The following is an 18,236-nucleotide window of genomic DNA, read 5'->3' as shown; positions in this document are numbered from 1 at the left end:
ATGATTCTCATGTTCAAACTCAAAGTACCCTTAATATACAAGGGGGATTACTTGTAGGTAATTTTGCATATGATCATGAAAATCAAAGAAAAGCACTTGTAAAATGGATAGTTAAGGATGAATTACCTTTTAGTTTATGTGAATCTTTTAATTTTGAAGAATATGTTCAATTAAACCTACAACCTGCTTACAAAAGAACTAGTAGGCGTACATTTAGAAGAGTAGCTATGACTAACTTTTTGGCAATGAAACAAAGTTTAATTGAAACACTTTCTACTTTAAATGTAAAAATTTCATTAACTTCTGATATTTGGTCAGTATATGTAGGTAGTAATTGTTTTATTGCCATTACTGCTCATTAATAATGATTGGCAATTAAATAAACGTATTCTTGCTTTTCGTGCTTTTGATTTTCCACATTCTGGGCAACAAATTTCAAATGTCATTTATCAAACTGCATGTTCATATAATATTAATGATAAAATTATGTCTATTACTTTTGATAATGCATCTAATAATAATTCTACTGTTGCATTATTAAAAGACTCATTGCATCCCATGTTAGATGGAAATTTATTGCATATTAGATGTGAATGTCATATCTTAAATCTTTCTGTTCAAGCTGGCATGGGCATGATTCAAGATGTGATTTCAAAAATTAAAAATGCAGTTTCTTTTATTCATGCTTCAAGATCAAGACTTCAAGAATTGAAGGAACTATGTATAAATCATGGTAAACGTTTTAAAAAATTTAAACTTGATGTAATTACTCGTTGGAACTCAACATATAGCATGATACATGATGCATATCCATATAAAAACTTATTAAGTGCATATATTAATGATCGTGGATTAGGCTTTACATTGACTGAAACTGATTGGAATAAAGAAAAAATTTTGGAAGATTTTTTGCTTAGTTTTTATAATGCTACCAATGTTCTTTCTGGTATTTATTATCCAACTTCATGTTCATTTTTACAACAAGCATATATAATTAGTCAAAAATTTGCAGAACATAGATATGATGATGTTTTAATGCCTATTATTGACCTAATGGAATCTAAATGGAATGAGTATTGGGACAAGATATGTCCTACTACCAGAAAACACGCGTATAGTGACGGAGATTCCCGTCACTATACCGTGTTTCCGGTTACTAATACGGAATTTGTGACCGGAGCTCCCGTCACGAAATTAGTTACAAAAACACGCGTCACTAAATTCTCAATGACGGCGGTGATTCCCGTCACTAAACTCCGTGACAGAACCGCCATCACTAAGCCGTTACAAATCCAAAAATTAAATATTTAAGAAATTACGTATTTCTCGTCACTAACCAGTCATTGAGTTAGTGACGAAGATAACTTGGTCACTGATTTTGTCACAGATTTCGGTCACAAATTTGGTCACTGATTTGTCACAACCTTCAGTGATAGATTTAGTCGTCACAGACATGGTCACAAATTTTGTCACTAAATTTATCACTAATTCCGTTACTGACTTACTGAGCAAAATTAATTTTTAGAAACCAAAATCCTGTCACTAAGTTTATATTAGCTCGTCACAATACTTGGTAAACAATTCAGTAACCAAATTTGGTCACTGGTCACATTCCAATAATCTGGTACATTTGGTACATTGATTGGCTCATAATAAAAGAAAAATACAAGCTAGAGCCTCATCCAGTCATATGCATAAACAAAACAATGGAAGTGTTCTGCTGAAAGCTTTTCATTCAGCATCTCTCTTTCCAGAATACAAGAGACATATATATATGTCGTCGGTATATGATTCCAATGGACTGACATAAATGACTTCAACTCTGTCAACCGGGAAGGAGTCGGAATAAGAACTTGTACTCGTTCAGATAGAAAGCCAGCAGTATGCTTTGACCCTTTGCTTTTGCATTGCCCCTTGTTGTTTCCTTTAACCTGTTTCATTCCATTCATCAGAGGGGCAAAAAAAAAAACAGAGAGAGAGAGAGAGAGCATTGCCCCTTTTTGTTTCCCTTAACTTGTTTCCTTTAGCAAAATATATTCCATCTGAAGTTAAAAAGAAAGCATTACAATTCAGTTCATAGTTACTTACAGAAATATAAAAACATGAGCAAAAGTTAAGAGTGACATTAGATGAGGGCATACCTGAGAAGCTGAAATTATTAACCGAAATTACAATAACCAATGACAACATCCATAGTCAAAGCAAAACTAAAAAAAGTCCCAAACTATAACAACATCCATATTTAAACCACAACCAAAAGGGAGTATCCCATGATCATGATTCATCTCACTATGAATTGGATTCAACATTGGCCGAGCATTGAGTTTCATTGTAGAAACTTGAGTTTATGACATCTTCTACAATCTCATCTAACTCGGTCTTGTGGTCCTTTTGCAGGTTGCAGAGAGAGCGTTATTTTTATGGAACAATGATCATATTGAAAACTTAATCAAACAAAACTGTAAGGCGATTTTACCAATTATCTTCCCTGCTTTGGAGAGAAATACAAAGTCTCACTGGAACCAAGCTGTTCAGAGCCTCACGCTAAATATTCGTAAGATATTTTCTGATCATGATCCTGGGCTATTCATGGAGTGCTTGAAGAAGTTTGAAGAAGATGAATCTAAAGAAAAGGAGATTAAGTCAAAACGTGAAGTTGTATGGAAGCGCCTAGAAGAAATTGCCGCTTCGAACGCTGCAAGTAATGAGGCTGTTCAATCCAAAATACAAGAATTTGCTACAGTACAAGACTTTGTGTCGTTTCGATCCTGAGATTGAAAGCCCAATCCAAAATACCAGGACCATATGTTTTCAATCTTTATGATGATCAGCAACAGGGTAAAGACATATCTATCACCTACTTAAAATATTTATAAAGCTCTTTCTACAGTAATTAAGCTCTGCAACCTCATTCTAATTTGATGGTAAAATTGAATATGTTAAGTTACTATTGATTTTCTGGAGACATAAATTAACAGTTGAAAAATATCCATTATTGTTTGGGTGGCATATCAGCCATAATCCCAGATCAAACTGGTTGCACTTAGGTGTGAAGTCCAAAACATAGGAGGGCCAAAAAGTTTCATAGCAATACACAACCAAAAAAGTAATTAGAGAGATTTTAGAGAACAGCATGGAACAATAGAGCGAGAGATTAAAAGAAAATAAGACTCAGATGTAGGCATTGATGACACAATCTGCAGCAATTAAAAAGCAGCTTGCCTGGATAATGGCCGAGATATCATCACTTTGAAAAATTAATAAAAACATTAAAAAATCAAAGAAAATAGATAGCTCCTGATGTGTGAGAAGGTCCTCTAAAAATGGCTAACACATGCACCATCTCCTTCTTCTGCCCTTCTCACAAAAAATAAAAAAGAATAAAATAGGAAGCTACATTTTAAGAACAAATTAATGTGGGAAGCTTGGTAAGCGGGTTGCCAACAATAAGGAGAGCAAGCCGACCAGTTTTCTTCCCTCTTCTCTTTATTCATATAGCTACAGCCAGATCCGGCAACTTCAAGACCAGGGCAACCCAAAACCCTAACCTCGGTACATGTAGCGCAAATCCTAACCACCATTATAAAATCTACCACATAATATCAGGAGAAAACGAAGAAAACCCCAAAAATCAAGAGGGAAAAGAAGGGATAAGCTCTATACTGAAAGAGAGAGAGAGAGAGAGAGACCTTGAGGACAAAATTCAACATCATAGAGAACGCGACCAACAGGGGAAGGAAGAATGCCAATCGGGACTGGACTACCCGCAGCAGAGAGGGGAGGAATGACCCTCTCTGCCTTGCCTACCTGCAGCAGGGGAAGGAAAAGAACCCGGATAGGAGGGAAAGAAGAACCCTAGCGCGGCCGTCGACAACTGCGGCCACGGCGGCGATCAAGCGCGGCGCCGGATCCACAGGCGGAGACCCTCGGTAAGTTCCTTCCCCCTTCCTCTTCCTCTTCTTCGTTTCTTTTATTTTGTTATCATGGGGTAAAAAGAAACGGGGTTAGGGTTTACCTCGCTCGGGGAAGAACCAGTTGTGGGTTCTGAAAACCCTAGCCGACGAGCAAGAAGGAGGGGGGCGTCGACGAGGTGATGTAGCCGTGATGATCTCGTCCCGGGTGAGAGTTGGATCGGCCGATCGGGGGGCGTGATGTAGCCGTGGTCACCGTCGACGGGGAGGCACAAATGGTCGGCAAGGGGGAGCCGGAGAGGAGAGGGCGGAGGTGGAGGAGAGGAGAGGGGAGACAAGAAAGGGGAAGCGGCGATGCCAGAAGCCCTAACCCTCCAATCGGGACGAAGCCAATGTTTTAAGTTCGACCGGGCTGATGGGGAAGTGATGAGGTAAGTCGGTCTGCAAGCCAAATTTCATATCAAACTATTTTTTATCTATAAGGCTGATTGGACCGAACTTGATGTCTCCCAGCTCCCCACTCACGAGGACAAAAAAAATAATCCCAGACCTTCTTCCAAAATCCAATCCCATTGCAGGAAAGCAGCAGTAGGAATGCAAATGGATCATAATCACCAGAAGATTTAAAAATAAAAAGAAAAAATTTGAGTTTTCTGGAGAACGATTGAAATTTGGGTTATCGAAGGAATTTGGGCGGGACGGCGGACACACTTAGTTTCATTTTGGATTTTCCTCCTTTTATCTTTTTTTAATTTAGAATTACTCAAAAATAATATTTTTAATATTTTTGGAATTAAAATTTAAATTTGGTGGCGGAAATTTTTGTCAATAATCTGTCACGGCCAAAAATAATCTTTTAAAAATTTATAAACACTTAGGTTACGATATTTGTAACGGCTGAATTTGTCACTGTCTGTTTGCAATTTCGGTTATCATTTTGTTGACAGATATCCCGTCACTACGATGGTCACTAAGTTTTGGCGCCCATCCTACCCGCGCATTCTGTGACCGGCCTGTCACTAATCTGTCACTAAGTTTACACCACGATGACCAAATTTCTGTCGGTCACTAATCCGTCACAAATAGTGACTGATAACGGTCCGTCACTAATTTTCCGTCACTATACGCGTGTTTTCTGGTAGTGTCCTATGCATAACTTAGCTGCTGTATTTGATCCTAGAGTTAAATTAAATGGCGTGCTAATTTTACTTGATGCATACTGTGAAAATATGAATCAAGATCCTGAACCTGCTAAAAATGAGGTAAAACAACTTCTTTATGATATTTATGCTATATATGATGAAAAAATTCGTGGATCTAGATTTTCCGTACAAACCTCTATTTCTTCTTCTAGTAGTTCTCGTTCATCATCTATTTTTTCATTCATTGCACAGAGAAAACACACACATGCTTCAAGTTTATCTTCATCTTCTTCATCTTTAAGTAGTGAACTAGAATTTTATTTACGAAATGATCTTCAGTCTGCATATGATGAAAATCAAATAGAGAATCTAGATGTATTATCTTGGTGGAAGAGTGTTAGAAATCAATATCCTGTTATGTCTGCAATTGCACGCGATATTTTAGCTGTGCCGATGTCCACGGTAGCATCGGAATCCGCTTTTAGTGCAGGTTGGCGTGTTCTTGACGAAAAGAGAAGTAGGATGACGGGCGAAACGGTGGAGATGCTTCTCTGCTTCAAAGATTGGTTGGATGCTGAGGCAAGACTTCAAGATAAAGGTGGACATAATACAACATCCTCTGATGATGATGATACAAACACTACTGAAGAGTGAATACTGATTCACTGAATCACTGATGATTAGTAAGATTTCTTAATTTTTTATAATTGTACATTTTTATTGTATTCTGGAGGTCAGACCAAGGTCCAAACCTCGGCCCTTTCTTATTGTATTCTAGAGGTCAGACCAAGGTCCAAACCTCCCTTCATGTACCATTGTGATTTAAATTAATAAACTGGTAGGGGTCTATGCCAAACCCCCCACCATTAAGGTGGCTTTATATTAATAAATCCTTAGTTTTCAATATGTATTAATTTATTAAAAAAATTTATGAAGCATTAATTTTTATGGAGACGGGCCGTGCCTGGCCCGGCCCAGGCCCGGACCGGGCCAGGCCCGCGGGCCAGCCCGGCCCAGGCCCTTATGGCCCGTGCCGGGCTGGCCCGCGGGCCGTGCCGTGCTTGGCCCGCGGGCCAAGAGCGGGCCGTGCCGGCCCAAGCCCGAAGCGGGCTGTGCTGGGCTCGGCCCGCGGGCCAGAAACCCATGACCCAGCACGGCCCCCTTAGAAAACGGTCCGTTTCGTGCTGGGCCGTGCACGGCCCCCTTAGAAAACGGTCCGTTTCGTGCCGGGCCGCCCACGGCCCGGCCCAGTGCCCAACTCTAACTCCCAGTTGATGAACCACTGCCTTAAAACCAAACGTGATAACGAAGGTCATGCAATGCTGTGCACGAGGAATAATTATATAATAGAATTAATGCAAGGTTTCAATAATACTGCCATCCCGTTACAAGGGTCCCAGGGGTTCGTTCATCATTATTGGCAATTATAGTGCAGGTATCATTGCAATTTGCCCAGTTCAACAATTATTTCACAATATATAGCAAATAATCAAAGCATAAACTGACAAATCACTGCTCACAAATTATATGATTTCTATGAATTGACCCTCTACATACCTATTTTATAAGTATTACTGTAGAAACAATAATAAGGCGAGGACCTCCCAAGCTGACGCAACGGCTACTCATAAATTCAAATCAGGGATGAACGAGATATAGAACTCAAGGTGTAAGCGGAGAAGTATGAATTGTATGGCACGGACCGCAACTACTCCAAATAGCGTATTAAACCTCTCTTTTCTATCATTAGAACACGTAACAAAACAGCCAACGGATACGGTTCGGTGGACAAGTCCCACCTCCCACCTCCCTCCACGGACGTAATTGGAATCCTGTGCTTCCACCCACTACCATCTTTTCTTTTCCTGAAATAAATTTAAGGTGGGGCCCTTCATATTCATAGAAAAAACGGTGCCTGACGAAATTGTCGCATGACTAGACAGTGAGAAGACGTGCAGTAATTGAGGATAGGTGTGGATAGTTTTCTAATAAAAAAAATATCGATAGATAAAATTAAATATACAAATAAAGTTATTTAAAAAATTTCAACAAATCATAATATTTTATATCCCATACACGAAAATATAATATATATTAATATATAAATATATAATATAGTATACATAATTTTTTATACTATAGTATAATAATATAACATAGATATAATATAATATAATATTATATTTATAATATAATATAATAATAAAGATATAAAATATTATAATTATTAAAATAAATTAATTTTCTATTTTTTAAGTAAATATGGTATAACAAAAAAAATTTATTGGCTTGAACTATCATTTTCGGTCCAAAAATTTTACTAATCGTAATTTGCGGTCCTTAATAGTAATTTTTATTTTTTAAAATTTTGAAGATGCCCATGATCCCACCAAAATGGTGCTGGAGGGTTAAACTTCTTACAAAAGACAAGATGCCGAAGATGAGGAGGATGAAAATAATGATGGCAGTCAACATGCCCAAGGACGGGATGGATTTAATTTTTTTATCAAATATTTTAATTTTATTTAAAAATATTTTTGGACGCTTCAAAAATTCTGCCAAATGGCCTAAGCAGATTACAAGTTTGGTCCGAGCTTGAAAAAGGGCTAATTCATAGTCTCGCCCTTGTAGGAGGCTTCGCTTTCACTTAATTCTTTTTTATTTGAGTAGAACGGATGAATTAATCATCTTTTTAAAATGATTCATATAGAGAACCAATGCCTCGGGAATTAGCGTCTCTGAAGCTTAAGACCATCACCATTCGGCGTCTCCTTCCCTCCTCCACCATGGATGATGGTCCTCTTCATGTTGTTGTATTCCCCTGGCTAGCCTTTGGCCACATGCTCCCTTTCCTCGAGCTCTCCAAGTCCTTAGCCAAGAGAGGCCACCGAATCTCCTTCCTTTCCACCCCAAGAAACATCCAAAGGCTCCCAAAGATCCCTTCCCAAATAGCTTCCCTTGTAGATTTTGTTTCTCTGCCCCTTCCGAAGGTTGACGGCTTGCCGGAGGATGCCGAGGCCACCACAGACCTCCCACCACCGAAGGTCCAGTATCTCAAGAAGGCATTTGATGGCCTCGACGAGCCCTTCACAAGATTCCTCCAAGAGGCTTCTCCAAAACCAGACTGGATAATCCATGACTTCTGCCATCATTGGATACCACCGATCGCCTCCATATTCGAGGTACCATGTGCATTCTTAAGCATATTTCCTTCGTCCTTTCTTGTTTTCATTGGGCCTCCCTCGGAGATGAAACTCGAAGGCCTGCGAAGGACACCCGAGCAGTTCACCAAGCCACCAGAGTGGATCTCCTTCCCTTCCTCCGCAGCTTTTCGCCTCCACGAGGCCCAAGCGTTCACGGAGCACTACCAGGACAACGCCTCGGGGTTTTCTGACATCCGGCGTCTCGAGCTGGTCATCCAAAGGTGCAAGCTTGTGGCTGTTCGCAGCTGCAAGGAATTCGAATCCGACTGGCTCGCCCTCCTGGAGGAGCTCTACGAGAAGAAACCCGTCGTTCCAGTTGGCCTGCTACCACCACACGTGCAAGAAAGGATCGAAGATGTTCATACAAACACAACCGGCATGGCAGAAGTTTTCGGGTGGCTCGACGGACAAACTCCAGGATCCGTGGTATATGTTGCTCTGGGGAGTGAAGCCTCGCTGAGCGTCGATCTAGTGCATGAACTAGCTTTGGGGCTCGAGCTGTCGAAGGTCCCCTTCGTTTGGGCTCTTAGAAAGCCGGCCGGCATGGCCAGCGACGTGGAGATCTTGCCAAAGGGGTTCGAGGTCCGGACCAGGGGCCTCGGAGTCGTCGCAATGGGTTGGATTCCTCAGCTCAGAGTCCTGGCCCACCCATCGGTGGGAGGATTCTTCACCCACTGTGGTTGGAGTTCCATCATTGAAGGGCTTCAATTCGGACATGCTCTAATTTTGCTGCCCATATTTGGGGACCAAGGCCTGATTGCCAGAACTATGGAGGATAAAAAGATTGGACTAGAGGTGCCGAGGAACGAGGATGGATCTTTTGGCAGAGAAGGGGTAGCCGAGGCCATTAGGTTGATCATGGTGGAAGAAGGAGGGGAACCATTCAGATGCAAAGCCGGAAAGCTGAAAGAGGTTTTCTCTGACAAGGAATCTCAGGAGCGCTATGTGGACAATTTCGTTCGATGCTTGCAAAGTCACAGGGCAAAACAAGGCGCTGACCGGTGAATCGTTATCTTTTTTTCTTTTCTTTTATTGGCATGTATATGTTTTCGAGTATCTTTCACGCATTTGTCTCTAATCTCCAATAATGGCCGGTGGTCCCATTTGCCTCCTTTGCTATTAAAAAAAAATATTTTATCCTGTTGTCTTCTTATCAAAGAATTGAGCGAATTCGGTTTGGTGTTGCAAGCAGTAATTAGTGTACCATAAATGAGAGGTATTTGTGTTGAATTCCCAACCCCACAGTTCTGTACCTAAATGAAACTCACACGGGTTTTAATCATTTATCTCTATGGGGGTGGACGATCAAAAACTCACACGGGTTCTTGTGCCCTTTAACCCAATAATACTGCACAATGACGTTGCTAGGACATGATTCGGTAGCTTCCGACAGCAAATCTTCAAACCTCCCCAAACAGCGCGCGCGCACACACAGAATGCCTCTGAAATTTCTTGTAGCCGCCACGTCGCCTCGGGACTGCAGCGATTACAAGTCCAATTGGCTCCAACTCCTTGCATTGGAGAGCTTTACGAGAAGCCCGGTGATTCCAATTGGCCGACCCAGAGACCACCAACCCAGGATCTGCGTTATATATTGCGCTAGGGAGTGAAACCGTACCGTGCCAAGTATCGAGCAAGTGCATGAGCTAGCCTTCGGTCTTGAGCTATCCAAAGTTCCCTTCCTTCGGGCCTTTTAGGATGCCAACTAGCATAGCCAATGAGGAGGGGATCTCGCCAGATGGGTAAGGAAAGTGTTCGTAAATCTTTAAATAATTGATGGGAATATTGGATCCCTTTGCACACGGAAGTCGCCGAACCGGGTAGATCACAGAAGAAGAAAAGAAGAAGATAAACTCAAAAGAAATAAAGCAACAGGACAAAAACACACAATGTACGTGGTTCACCCAATCGGGCTACGTCCACGAAAGAACAAGCGAGGAAAAAGTTTCCATTAAGCAAAGATGAAGATACAAGTATTTTTAGGCAAACCAAAGAACCTCTCTTTCTCAAGAAAGGAAAACCCTAATTCTTCTTCTGGTTTTTCACACCCTTTAGGTCTCCTAAAAGAGGCCTATTTATAGGTTCTTTTCCCTCGATAAAAAAAAAAACCCTTCCACGAAACTTACCCCAAAATCAAGTTTCAGTCAAAAACCCGCCATCTAGAGTCGACTCGCACAGTCCTCGAGTCGACTCGCGCAATTCCTCGAGTTGACTCGAGCTGGCATTGAAAACAGCATGCTTCTGTCTTCCCTGAGAGAGTCGGCTTTCTCAGTCTGGAGTCGACTCGTATCTTCCATGAGTCGACTCCCAGATCTTAGGGTCGACTCTTCCATCTGGAACTATGTTTCTCACTGAAACATGAGCCAAACTCAACCAAATCAGAGCCAAGAGTTTCTCAGAAGTTTGTTATCACCTCCATACACAACAATCTCCACCTTAATGACAAACTCACATCCATCGCCGTTCTCCAGATCAAATCATCACCTCGTCATGTCGCCTAGAGAAGCTAGAAACCATTCCAACTTCTCTACTTGCATAGGCTTTGTCAATATGTCTGCGAGATTGTCCTTGGTTCCAATTTTTATCACTCTTACCTTGTCATCCTCGATGACTTCACGTACATAGTGATATTGGACCCCAATGTGTTTGGTCCTCTTGTGATACACAGGATTCTTCGCCAAACAAATAACACTCATGCTATCACAAAACAACTCCATGGGCTGAGACTTCAGTCCAATCTCACTCATCAATCCCTGCAACCATACTGCTTCTTTACAAGCCTCCGTCAACGCCATATACTCCGCCTCAGTCGTAGATAAAGCAACTGTCGACTGTAGCTTCGACATCCAACTCACTGGGCCACCAGCATAACAAAATAGATATCCTGTCGTCGATCTCCTCTTATCAAGATCACCCGCAAAATTTGCATCAACATACCCATTCATCACTCTCGGTCCTCGGCCAAAAGTAATAGAGTAATCCGTAATATTTCTCAGATAACGAAGCACCCACTTTGCCGCTTCCCAGTGTGTCTTTCCAGGATTTGCCATGTACCGACTGAGCACACCAACCGCATAGGCAATGTCCGGCCTAGTGCATATAATGGCAAACATTAGGCTTCCAACCAGACTGGCATAAGGAAACCGCTCCATTTGCTTCCGCTCTTCCTCTGATGTTGGACACTCTTCAGAAGACAACCTGAACTGTACCGCCAATGGAGACTTCACCGGCTTCGATTTGTCCATGCCAAATCTACAGAGCACTTTCTCCACAAAACCCTTCTGTGTGAGTGACAAAGTACCTTTTTTTCGGTCACGCCGAATTTCTATCCCAAGTATCTGACGTGTTGCCCCGAGATTTTTCATTTCGAAAGCCATGCTCAAGTGCCCTTTGAGCTCATCAATCTTTGCCTTGTCTTTTCCGACTACAAGCATGTCATCAACATACAATTCTAAGATTAGATACGACCCATCACCGAAAAACTTCAAATACACACAGTGATCATACTTGCTTCGGTGATACTCCAAATTCAACATGAAAGTGTCAAATTTCCTATACCACTGTCTCGACGCCTGCTTTAAACCATACAACGACTTCTTTAGCTTGCATACAAGGTCCTCTTTTCCTTTCTTCATAAAACCAGGAGGTTGCTGCATGTATACCTCCTCTCCAAGGTCCCCATGTAAAAATGCAGTTTTTACATCTAACTGCTCAAGCTCTAAATCATGTGTAGCTACAAGACTAAGAATAAAACGAATGGAGACCAACTTGACAACTGGTGCAAAAATTTCAAAGAAATCTGTACCTTCCTTCTGTGAGAAGCCTTTTGCAACTAATCTTGCACGATACCTCTCCACTTTACCATCGGTACTCTTCTTTATGTTGTACACCCACTTGCAGCCCACCGCTTTTCGGCCTTGAGGTAATGCTACCAAGTCTCATGTTTGATTCTTCCGAAGAGCATCCATCTCCTCTTGCATTGCCTTCCTCCAGTGTGAAGCATCCTCACACTCCACAGCCTCACGGTACAAACTTGGTTCTCCATCCTCTGATAATAGTGCCTGCATCGTTGTTGGATCAATATAATCTTTTAAATGGACTGGCAGTACCTTCTCCCGTCTCGGTCGACCCATAGCTTGTGGTGTCCATCGTGACGCCCCTTGTACATGCTCTTGGCTGCCACTGACATCAGCGTCATCATGATCGTGGTGATCCTCCTCACTATCTCCTTCAGTGATTTGATCCACTGGGACATCCACTGGCATATCCAATTCCAGTTCTCTACCAGGAAGCTCTACCTGCTCGAGGACTTTCTCCTGCTCACTACCATTATGACCTTCTCTGACAAGCATTCTTGACTCATCAAAATGCACATCCCTGCTGATGACAATTCTCTTGGCAACCGGGTCCCAGAGCCGATACCCCTTTACACCTTCACTGTATCCCACAAAGATGCATCTTCTGGATTTTGGTTCTAATTTGTTCCTCTGACAACTTGGGATTAGCGCATACGCATCACATCCAAAAATTTAGAGATCTGAATAGTTACAAGAAGAACCAGACCATACCTCCTCTGGAGTTTACCACTCAGTGTAACTGAAGGAGAACGGTTGACAAGGTAACAAGCCATGGCCACTGACTCGGCCCACAGCTCATCTTCCAACCCTGCATTGCTCCTCATACATCGAGCTCGCTCCACTAATGTACGGTTCATCCGCTCAGCCACACCATTCTGCTCCGGTGTGTAGACATTAGTGAAATGTCTCTTGATTCCTTTCTCCTTGCAAAAATACTCAAACTCATTTGAATTGTATTCAGTCCCATTGTCGAATCTCAGATACTTGATGCGCCTTCCAGTGAGATTCTCCACTTCTGCCCTGAAATACTTGAATGCCACAAACACATCCCCTTTTGTCTTTAGAAACTTCACCCAAACTTTTCTAGAGAAATCGTCGATGAAGGTCACAAAGTACCTCGCTTTGCCATAAGATGCGACGGGTGAACATCACACATCTGAATGAATGTAGTCAAGCACTCCTTTGGTAGTATGAGTTCCAGCTTTGAAGCTTCTCTTTGCATGTTTTCCATAAACACAGTGCTTACAGAACTCCCTCTCGCTGAAATCTAACTTGGGAATTAATCCCTTTTTTACCAGAATTTCCATGCCTTTCATGCTCATGTGTCCCAGTCGACGATGCCACAGTCTCAATGGAAAATCATCTCCATTCTCCACCACTATGTCTACATCATCAACGATAGTGTTGTCGAGTAACTTGTATAAGTTCCCGACCCGAACACCTTTCATCACCACCAAAGCTCCCTTTGCAATCCGGATGACTCCACCTTGACCGGTCCATTTATATCCTTCCTCATCCAAAGCAGACAAGGACAATAGACTCTTTTTCAATTCCGGTACATGACGTACTTCATGGAGTTCTCTAACCTCTCCATCAAACATTCTTACCCTGATAGAACCAACTCCAACCAACTTGCAGGTTGAGTTGTTCCCCATCAAAACAGAACCCCCATCTAATAGCTTGTATGCAGTAAACCATGATCGATGAGGACACATATGATGGGTGGCTCCACTATCCATGATCCAATTCTGATAGAAATTCTGGTTAGAGCGTGCCACATACGCTTCGTCCTCAATAAAACCTGAGGTGGATTCCTCAGCCTGATTTGCTTCCTTGGCTTCAACATGATTCCTGTCTCTGTTGCCTCCACCTGAACTTGATCCTCTATCATAACTAGAGCTTGCTAATCGGGGACATGATTTCTTCAGATGGCCCTTCTCACCGCACTCCCAGCAATTGCCCCTATATCGGCCCTTTGACTTGGAACGCTCTTTGCTCTTGCCTCTGAAAGATCCCTTAGATCCATCGTGTTGCCCAAGGTGACAATCCAAGAGGGGGGGTGAATTGGATTCTTTTAAACTTTTGGTGCTTTTAAAAACTTTCTTAGTTAAGTGCGGTGGATGCTTTCTTAGGCTATTTGAGTGAGTTAAGCTAATGCAATAATAGAAGGTAAAGCAAGAGAAAATAGAGGCACAAGCACAATGCAAACACCACAATATATAGTGGTTCGGTGCTCTCCTTAGCACCTACGTCCACTCCCCAAGCGTACCCTTGGGATTTCACTATAATCACGCGGATTACAGTTGGATTGTTTTCCGGGCTCACAATCCAAAAACCTAGTTGGTTTTACGGGCTCACCAACGAACCTATACACTTGGTTTAGCGGGCTCACCAAGAACCTTGTTGGTTTTGCGGGCTCACCAACGAACCTATACAACTTTAGTTTTACGGGTTCACCAAAAACCTTTGTTGGTTTTGCGGGCTTACCAACGAACCTTTACAAAGTGTTTAAGCAAATGAAAATAAAAGATTTAACTCCTAAATGAGCATATAAGACAATATGAACAACAAAGAAGAGTTTAGAAGGAAATTATCGCTTTGAAGTTGCTTTGCTCTTCTTTGTCAAGGAAGCTTCACTCTTCAATGGGGGAAGGAGCTCTTGATGCCTCTTTGAATGTGCTCAATCCCTTCCTTTGATTCTTGGATGAAGCTCTTGATGAAGGAGATTAGGGCTTTCTTTGTTTTCTTGTATATGCTTTGATATCCCACTCAAAAGTTGTTTATTCTGATGAATAGTGCCCCTTTAAATAGTTTTCAACCTTCCTTGGACAAGCCCCATTCGTCAGATTTGAAAAACTAGCCGTTACATGCCTTGGGAAGGACAAAAAGTACATCTGCAGAACTAGCCGTTACTGTTCAGCCCGTGTTTGGGTCGGCTCAACCTGTCCTTGGGTCGACCCAACTTGGCCTTGGGTCGACTCAAACATTCCTTGGGTCGACCCTCTCAGAGAACACAGAAACATGAATTTCAAACTTCCTTCACTTGGGTCGACCCAACCATTCTTTGGGTCGACTCAAAGTTCACTTGGGTCGACTCAACTTCTTCTTGGGTCGACCCTCTCAGTAATTCCAGAGAGCCATTTTCTGTCTGTCTTTCTGTCTTCCATTTGGGTCGACCCTCTCAGGATTTGGGTCGACTCAAAGTTCACTTGGGTCGACTCAACTTCTTCTTGGGTCGACCCTCTCAGTAATTTCAGAGAACCATTTTCTGTCTGTCTTTCTGTCTTGTCTTTGGGTCGACCTTCTCAGGGTTTGGGTCGACTCAAGCGTGGGTCGACTCAACCACTGTGTGGGTCGACCCTCTCAGTAAATCCAGAGAGCATTTTTCCTTTGCATTTTGAGGTTCTTTGGAGGTTGGGTCGACTCATGCCTACCTTGGGTCGACCCAACTCACTGTTCATTTGTGCTGTTTTTGCAGGAGTGTGCCAGATGATTCCTTTAAGTCCCGGGGTCGACCCAATCAACCTATGGGTCGACTCAATTCACACTTTGCTGCATTCTCAAGATTAGATCCATCCAAATGAACAAGACCATATATATATTTTCAATTAAACAAATATACTGAGAGCAATGAACTTATAAATGAAGTATCAATTTTAACTTATAGCATACTCTAGAGAATTGCTTGTTAATCATTAAAATAACACTATCATCCTCACATCGCGATCTGTAGATCTGCCACGAGCCATGAGAGCTTCACTCCTAGACCCTCCCAAAACTCCAAGAGACGCCTTTCTCCTGATCTCGTCGGCAGGCAAGGCACTGGTGACCGTATCCATGGTTAGAGTATCGCTGGTACAACTCAAAGTCGTAACCAGATTGTCATATGACTCCGGCAATGTGCAAAGCAGTGTGACTGCAGAGTCCTCATCATCCATCTTCACCCCTATGCTCTTCAGTTGACAGACAATATCATTAAAAGTATTTAGATGCTCAGAGATATTAGTACCTTCCTTCATCTTCAATGAATATAGCCTCCTCTTCAAAAAAATCCGATTTGTGATGGATTTGGTCTGATAAAGTGTCTCAAGCTTCATCCATAACCCGAAGCCGTCTTCTCGCCAATGATGTTAAACAACACCTCATCCGCCAAGCACATGCGGATCATTGCCAACGCTTTCGCATCCATCTTCTCCCAATCAGACTTCGTCATCGCCGCAGGCTTATTCTCCTCACCCAACAGTGCATCCTCGTATCCCTGTTGAACCAAAAGATCACGGATCTTGACCTTCCATAACTCAAAGTTCTTCTTCCCATTGAACTTCTCCCCCTTAAATTGTGTCGTCGACATTAGAGGCACATATCTACTCCAACCTAATTGGCTCTGATACCACTTGATGGGAATATTGGATCCTTTTGCACATGGAAGTCGCCGAACCGGGTAGATCACAGAAGAAGAAAAGAAGAAGATAAACTCAAAAGAAATAAAGCAACAGGACAAAAACACACAATGTACGTGGTTCACCCAATCGGGCTACATCCACGAAAGAACAGCGAGGAAAAAGTTTCCATTAAGCAAAGATGAAGATACAAGTATTTTTAGGCAAACCAAAGAACCTCTCTTTCTTAAGAAAGGAAAACCCTAATTCTTCTTCTGGTTTTCTGCACCCCTTAGGTCTCCTAAAAGAGGCCTATTTATAGGTTCTTTTCCCTTGATTAAAAAAAACCCTTCCACGAAACTTACCCCAAAATCAAGTTTCAGTCAAAAACCCGCCATCTAGAGTCGACTCGCACAGTCCTCGAGTCGACTCGCGCAATTCCTCGAGTCGACTCGAGCTGGCATTGAAAACAGTATGCTTCTGTCTTCACTGAGAGAGTCGGCTCTCTCATTCTGGAGTCGACTCGTATCTTCTATGAGTCGACTCCCAAATCTTAGGGGTCGACTCTTCCATCTGGAACTAAGTTTCTCACTGAAACATGAGCCAAACTCAACCAAATCAGAGCCAAGAGTTTCTCAGAAGTTTGTTATCACCTCCATACACAACAATAATTAAATCAATAACTTTTTTTTTATATTTCAAGTAAAAATATTTTGAATTTTTTATTAGTCTCAAGTTTAGCACCGCTGCCTAAACTAACTTTTGCCAGCGAGAACCAATTTCAGCCGGACTCGAATTCATGGGTTAATCTGGGTAAGAAATGCTCAGATAGCTCTCCATCCAACTTTGAACTCTAAAACATAACTCCGACAGACTATGGGCTCTTCATCTATAAAAGCAGACCCAATGTACCATATATGCATTAAAAAAAAAAAGGCATACTCTCTACTTTTTTTTACTTTTTTAATCTCTTTCTGCAATTCTTCGGAACTCTATAACAATCCAGGACCTCACCCAAGATGGCTAGCCGGAAGGTATTGTTTAGGTTTCTTGATCCTGTATAAGTATTCAAGATCTATCCAGCGATTAACCGATGTGGGACTAAACATACGTCCGTACGGATCTTCGCATACTCCCTCCATTCAAGCTATGACGTCCTCGTCCGGCTAAGGATTCAAATCCATTCAAATCTGATCACAAACACCATGATCGGTCCGTAGTCAATCCCAATGGATCCGTGCTGCAGTATCCCCTAGTCCACATAAGTTATGGGCCGGATCCGCTCTGATACCATTTGTAACAACCTAAGATCTCACCCAAAATGGCTAGCTGGAAGGTATTGTTTGGATTCCTTGATCCTATATAAGTATCCAAGATCTACCTAGCGAATAACTGATGTAGAACTAAACACACGCCCGCACGGATCCTCACAAACTCTTTGACCAGATCAGTTTTAGCTGCAGGCTAGCGCAAAACTATTAATGGCCTTCTGTTTGCTAGATCGGATTTTGGCAGCAATAGAACTAATAAGTAATTAAGATGGCATTTTGCAATTTTTAAAAACTCTCGGAAATTCAATATATTCAGATTTTCAATATTTTACGTAGATAGGTGAGTTACAAATCAAAAAATCAACACAATATTAATGATAATATGGAAAATTGAAATATATTGAAGAACAAACATTAAAAAATATACAATGAATATTTCAATATTTACAAATAATTATATATACATACATAGA

The 18,236-nt window shown here is 41.8% G+C and overlaps 1 protein-coding gene and 1 non-coding gene across 2 annotated transcripts; one reads left to right on the top strand and one right to left on the bottom strand.

The window, feature by feature from the left end:
* Positions 1-3,412: 3,412 nt before the first annotated feature.
* LOC149768502 (small nucleolar RNA snoR109) lies at positions 3,413-3,507 on the bottom strand. Its single transcript, XR_016398598.1, has one exon. It is a non-coding gene; the product is annotated as a small nucleolar RNA snoR109 (small nucleolar RNA).
* A 4,003-nt stretch (positions 3,508-7,510) lies between these two features.
* LOC120104680 (UDP-glycosyltransferase 91C1-like) lies at positions 7,511-9,396 on the top strand. Its single transcript, XM_089930443.1, has one exon. The coding sequence runs from the start codon at positions 7,771-7,773 to the stop codon at positions 9,259-9,261; it is 1,491 nt and encodes a 496-aa protein (XP_089786569.1). The 5' UTR covers positions 7,511-7,770; the 3' UTR covers positions 9,262-9,396.
* Positions 9,397-18,236: the final 8,840 nt, after the last annotated feature.

This window comes from Phoenix dactylifera, chromosome 1 (genome assembly GCF_051530095.1).
Source record: "Phoenix dactylifera cultivar Ajwa chromosome 1, Ajwa_hap1_PhDact_Kaust_v1.1, whole genome shotgun sequence".
Classification (NCBI taxonomy): domain Eukaryota; kingdom Viridiplantae; phylum Streptophyta; class Magnoliopsida; order Arecales; family Arecaceae; genus Phoenix; species Phoenix dactylifera.
This window is presented reverse-complemented; position numbering and strand designations above follow the sequence as displayed.

Coding starts and splice junctions, on each gene's coding strand:
- LOC120104680 (XM_089930443.1), top strand. CDS start 7,771: ATGCCTCGGGAATTAGCGTCTCTGAAGCTTAAGACCATCACCATTCGG.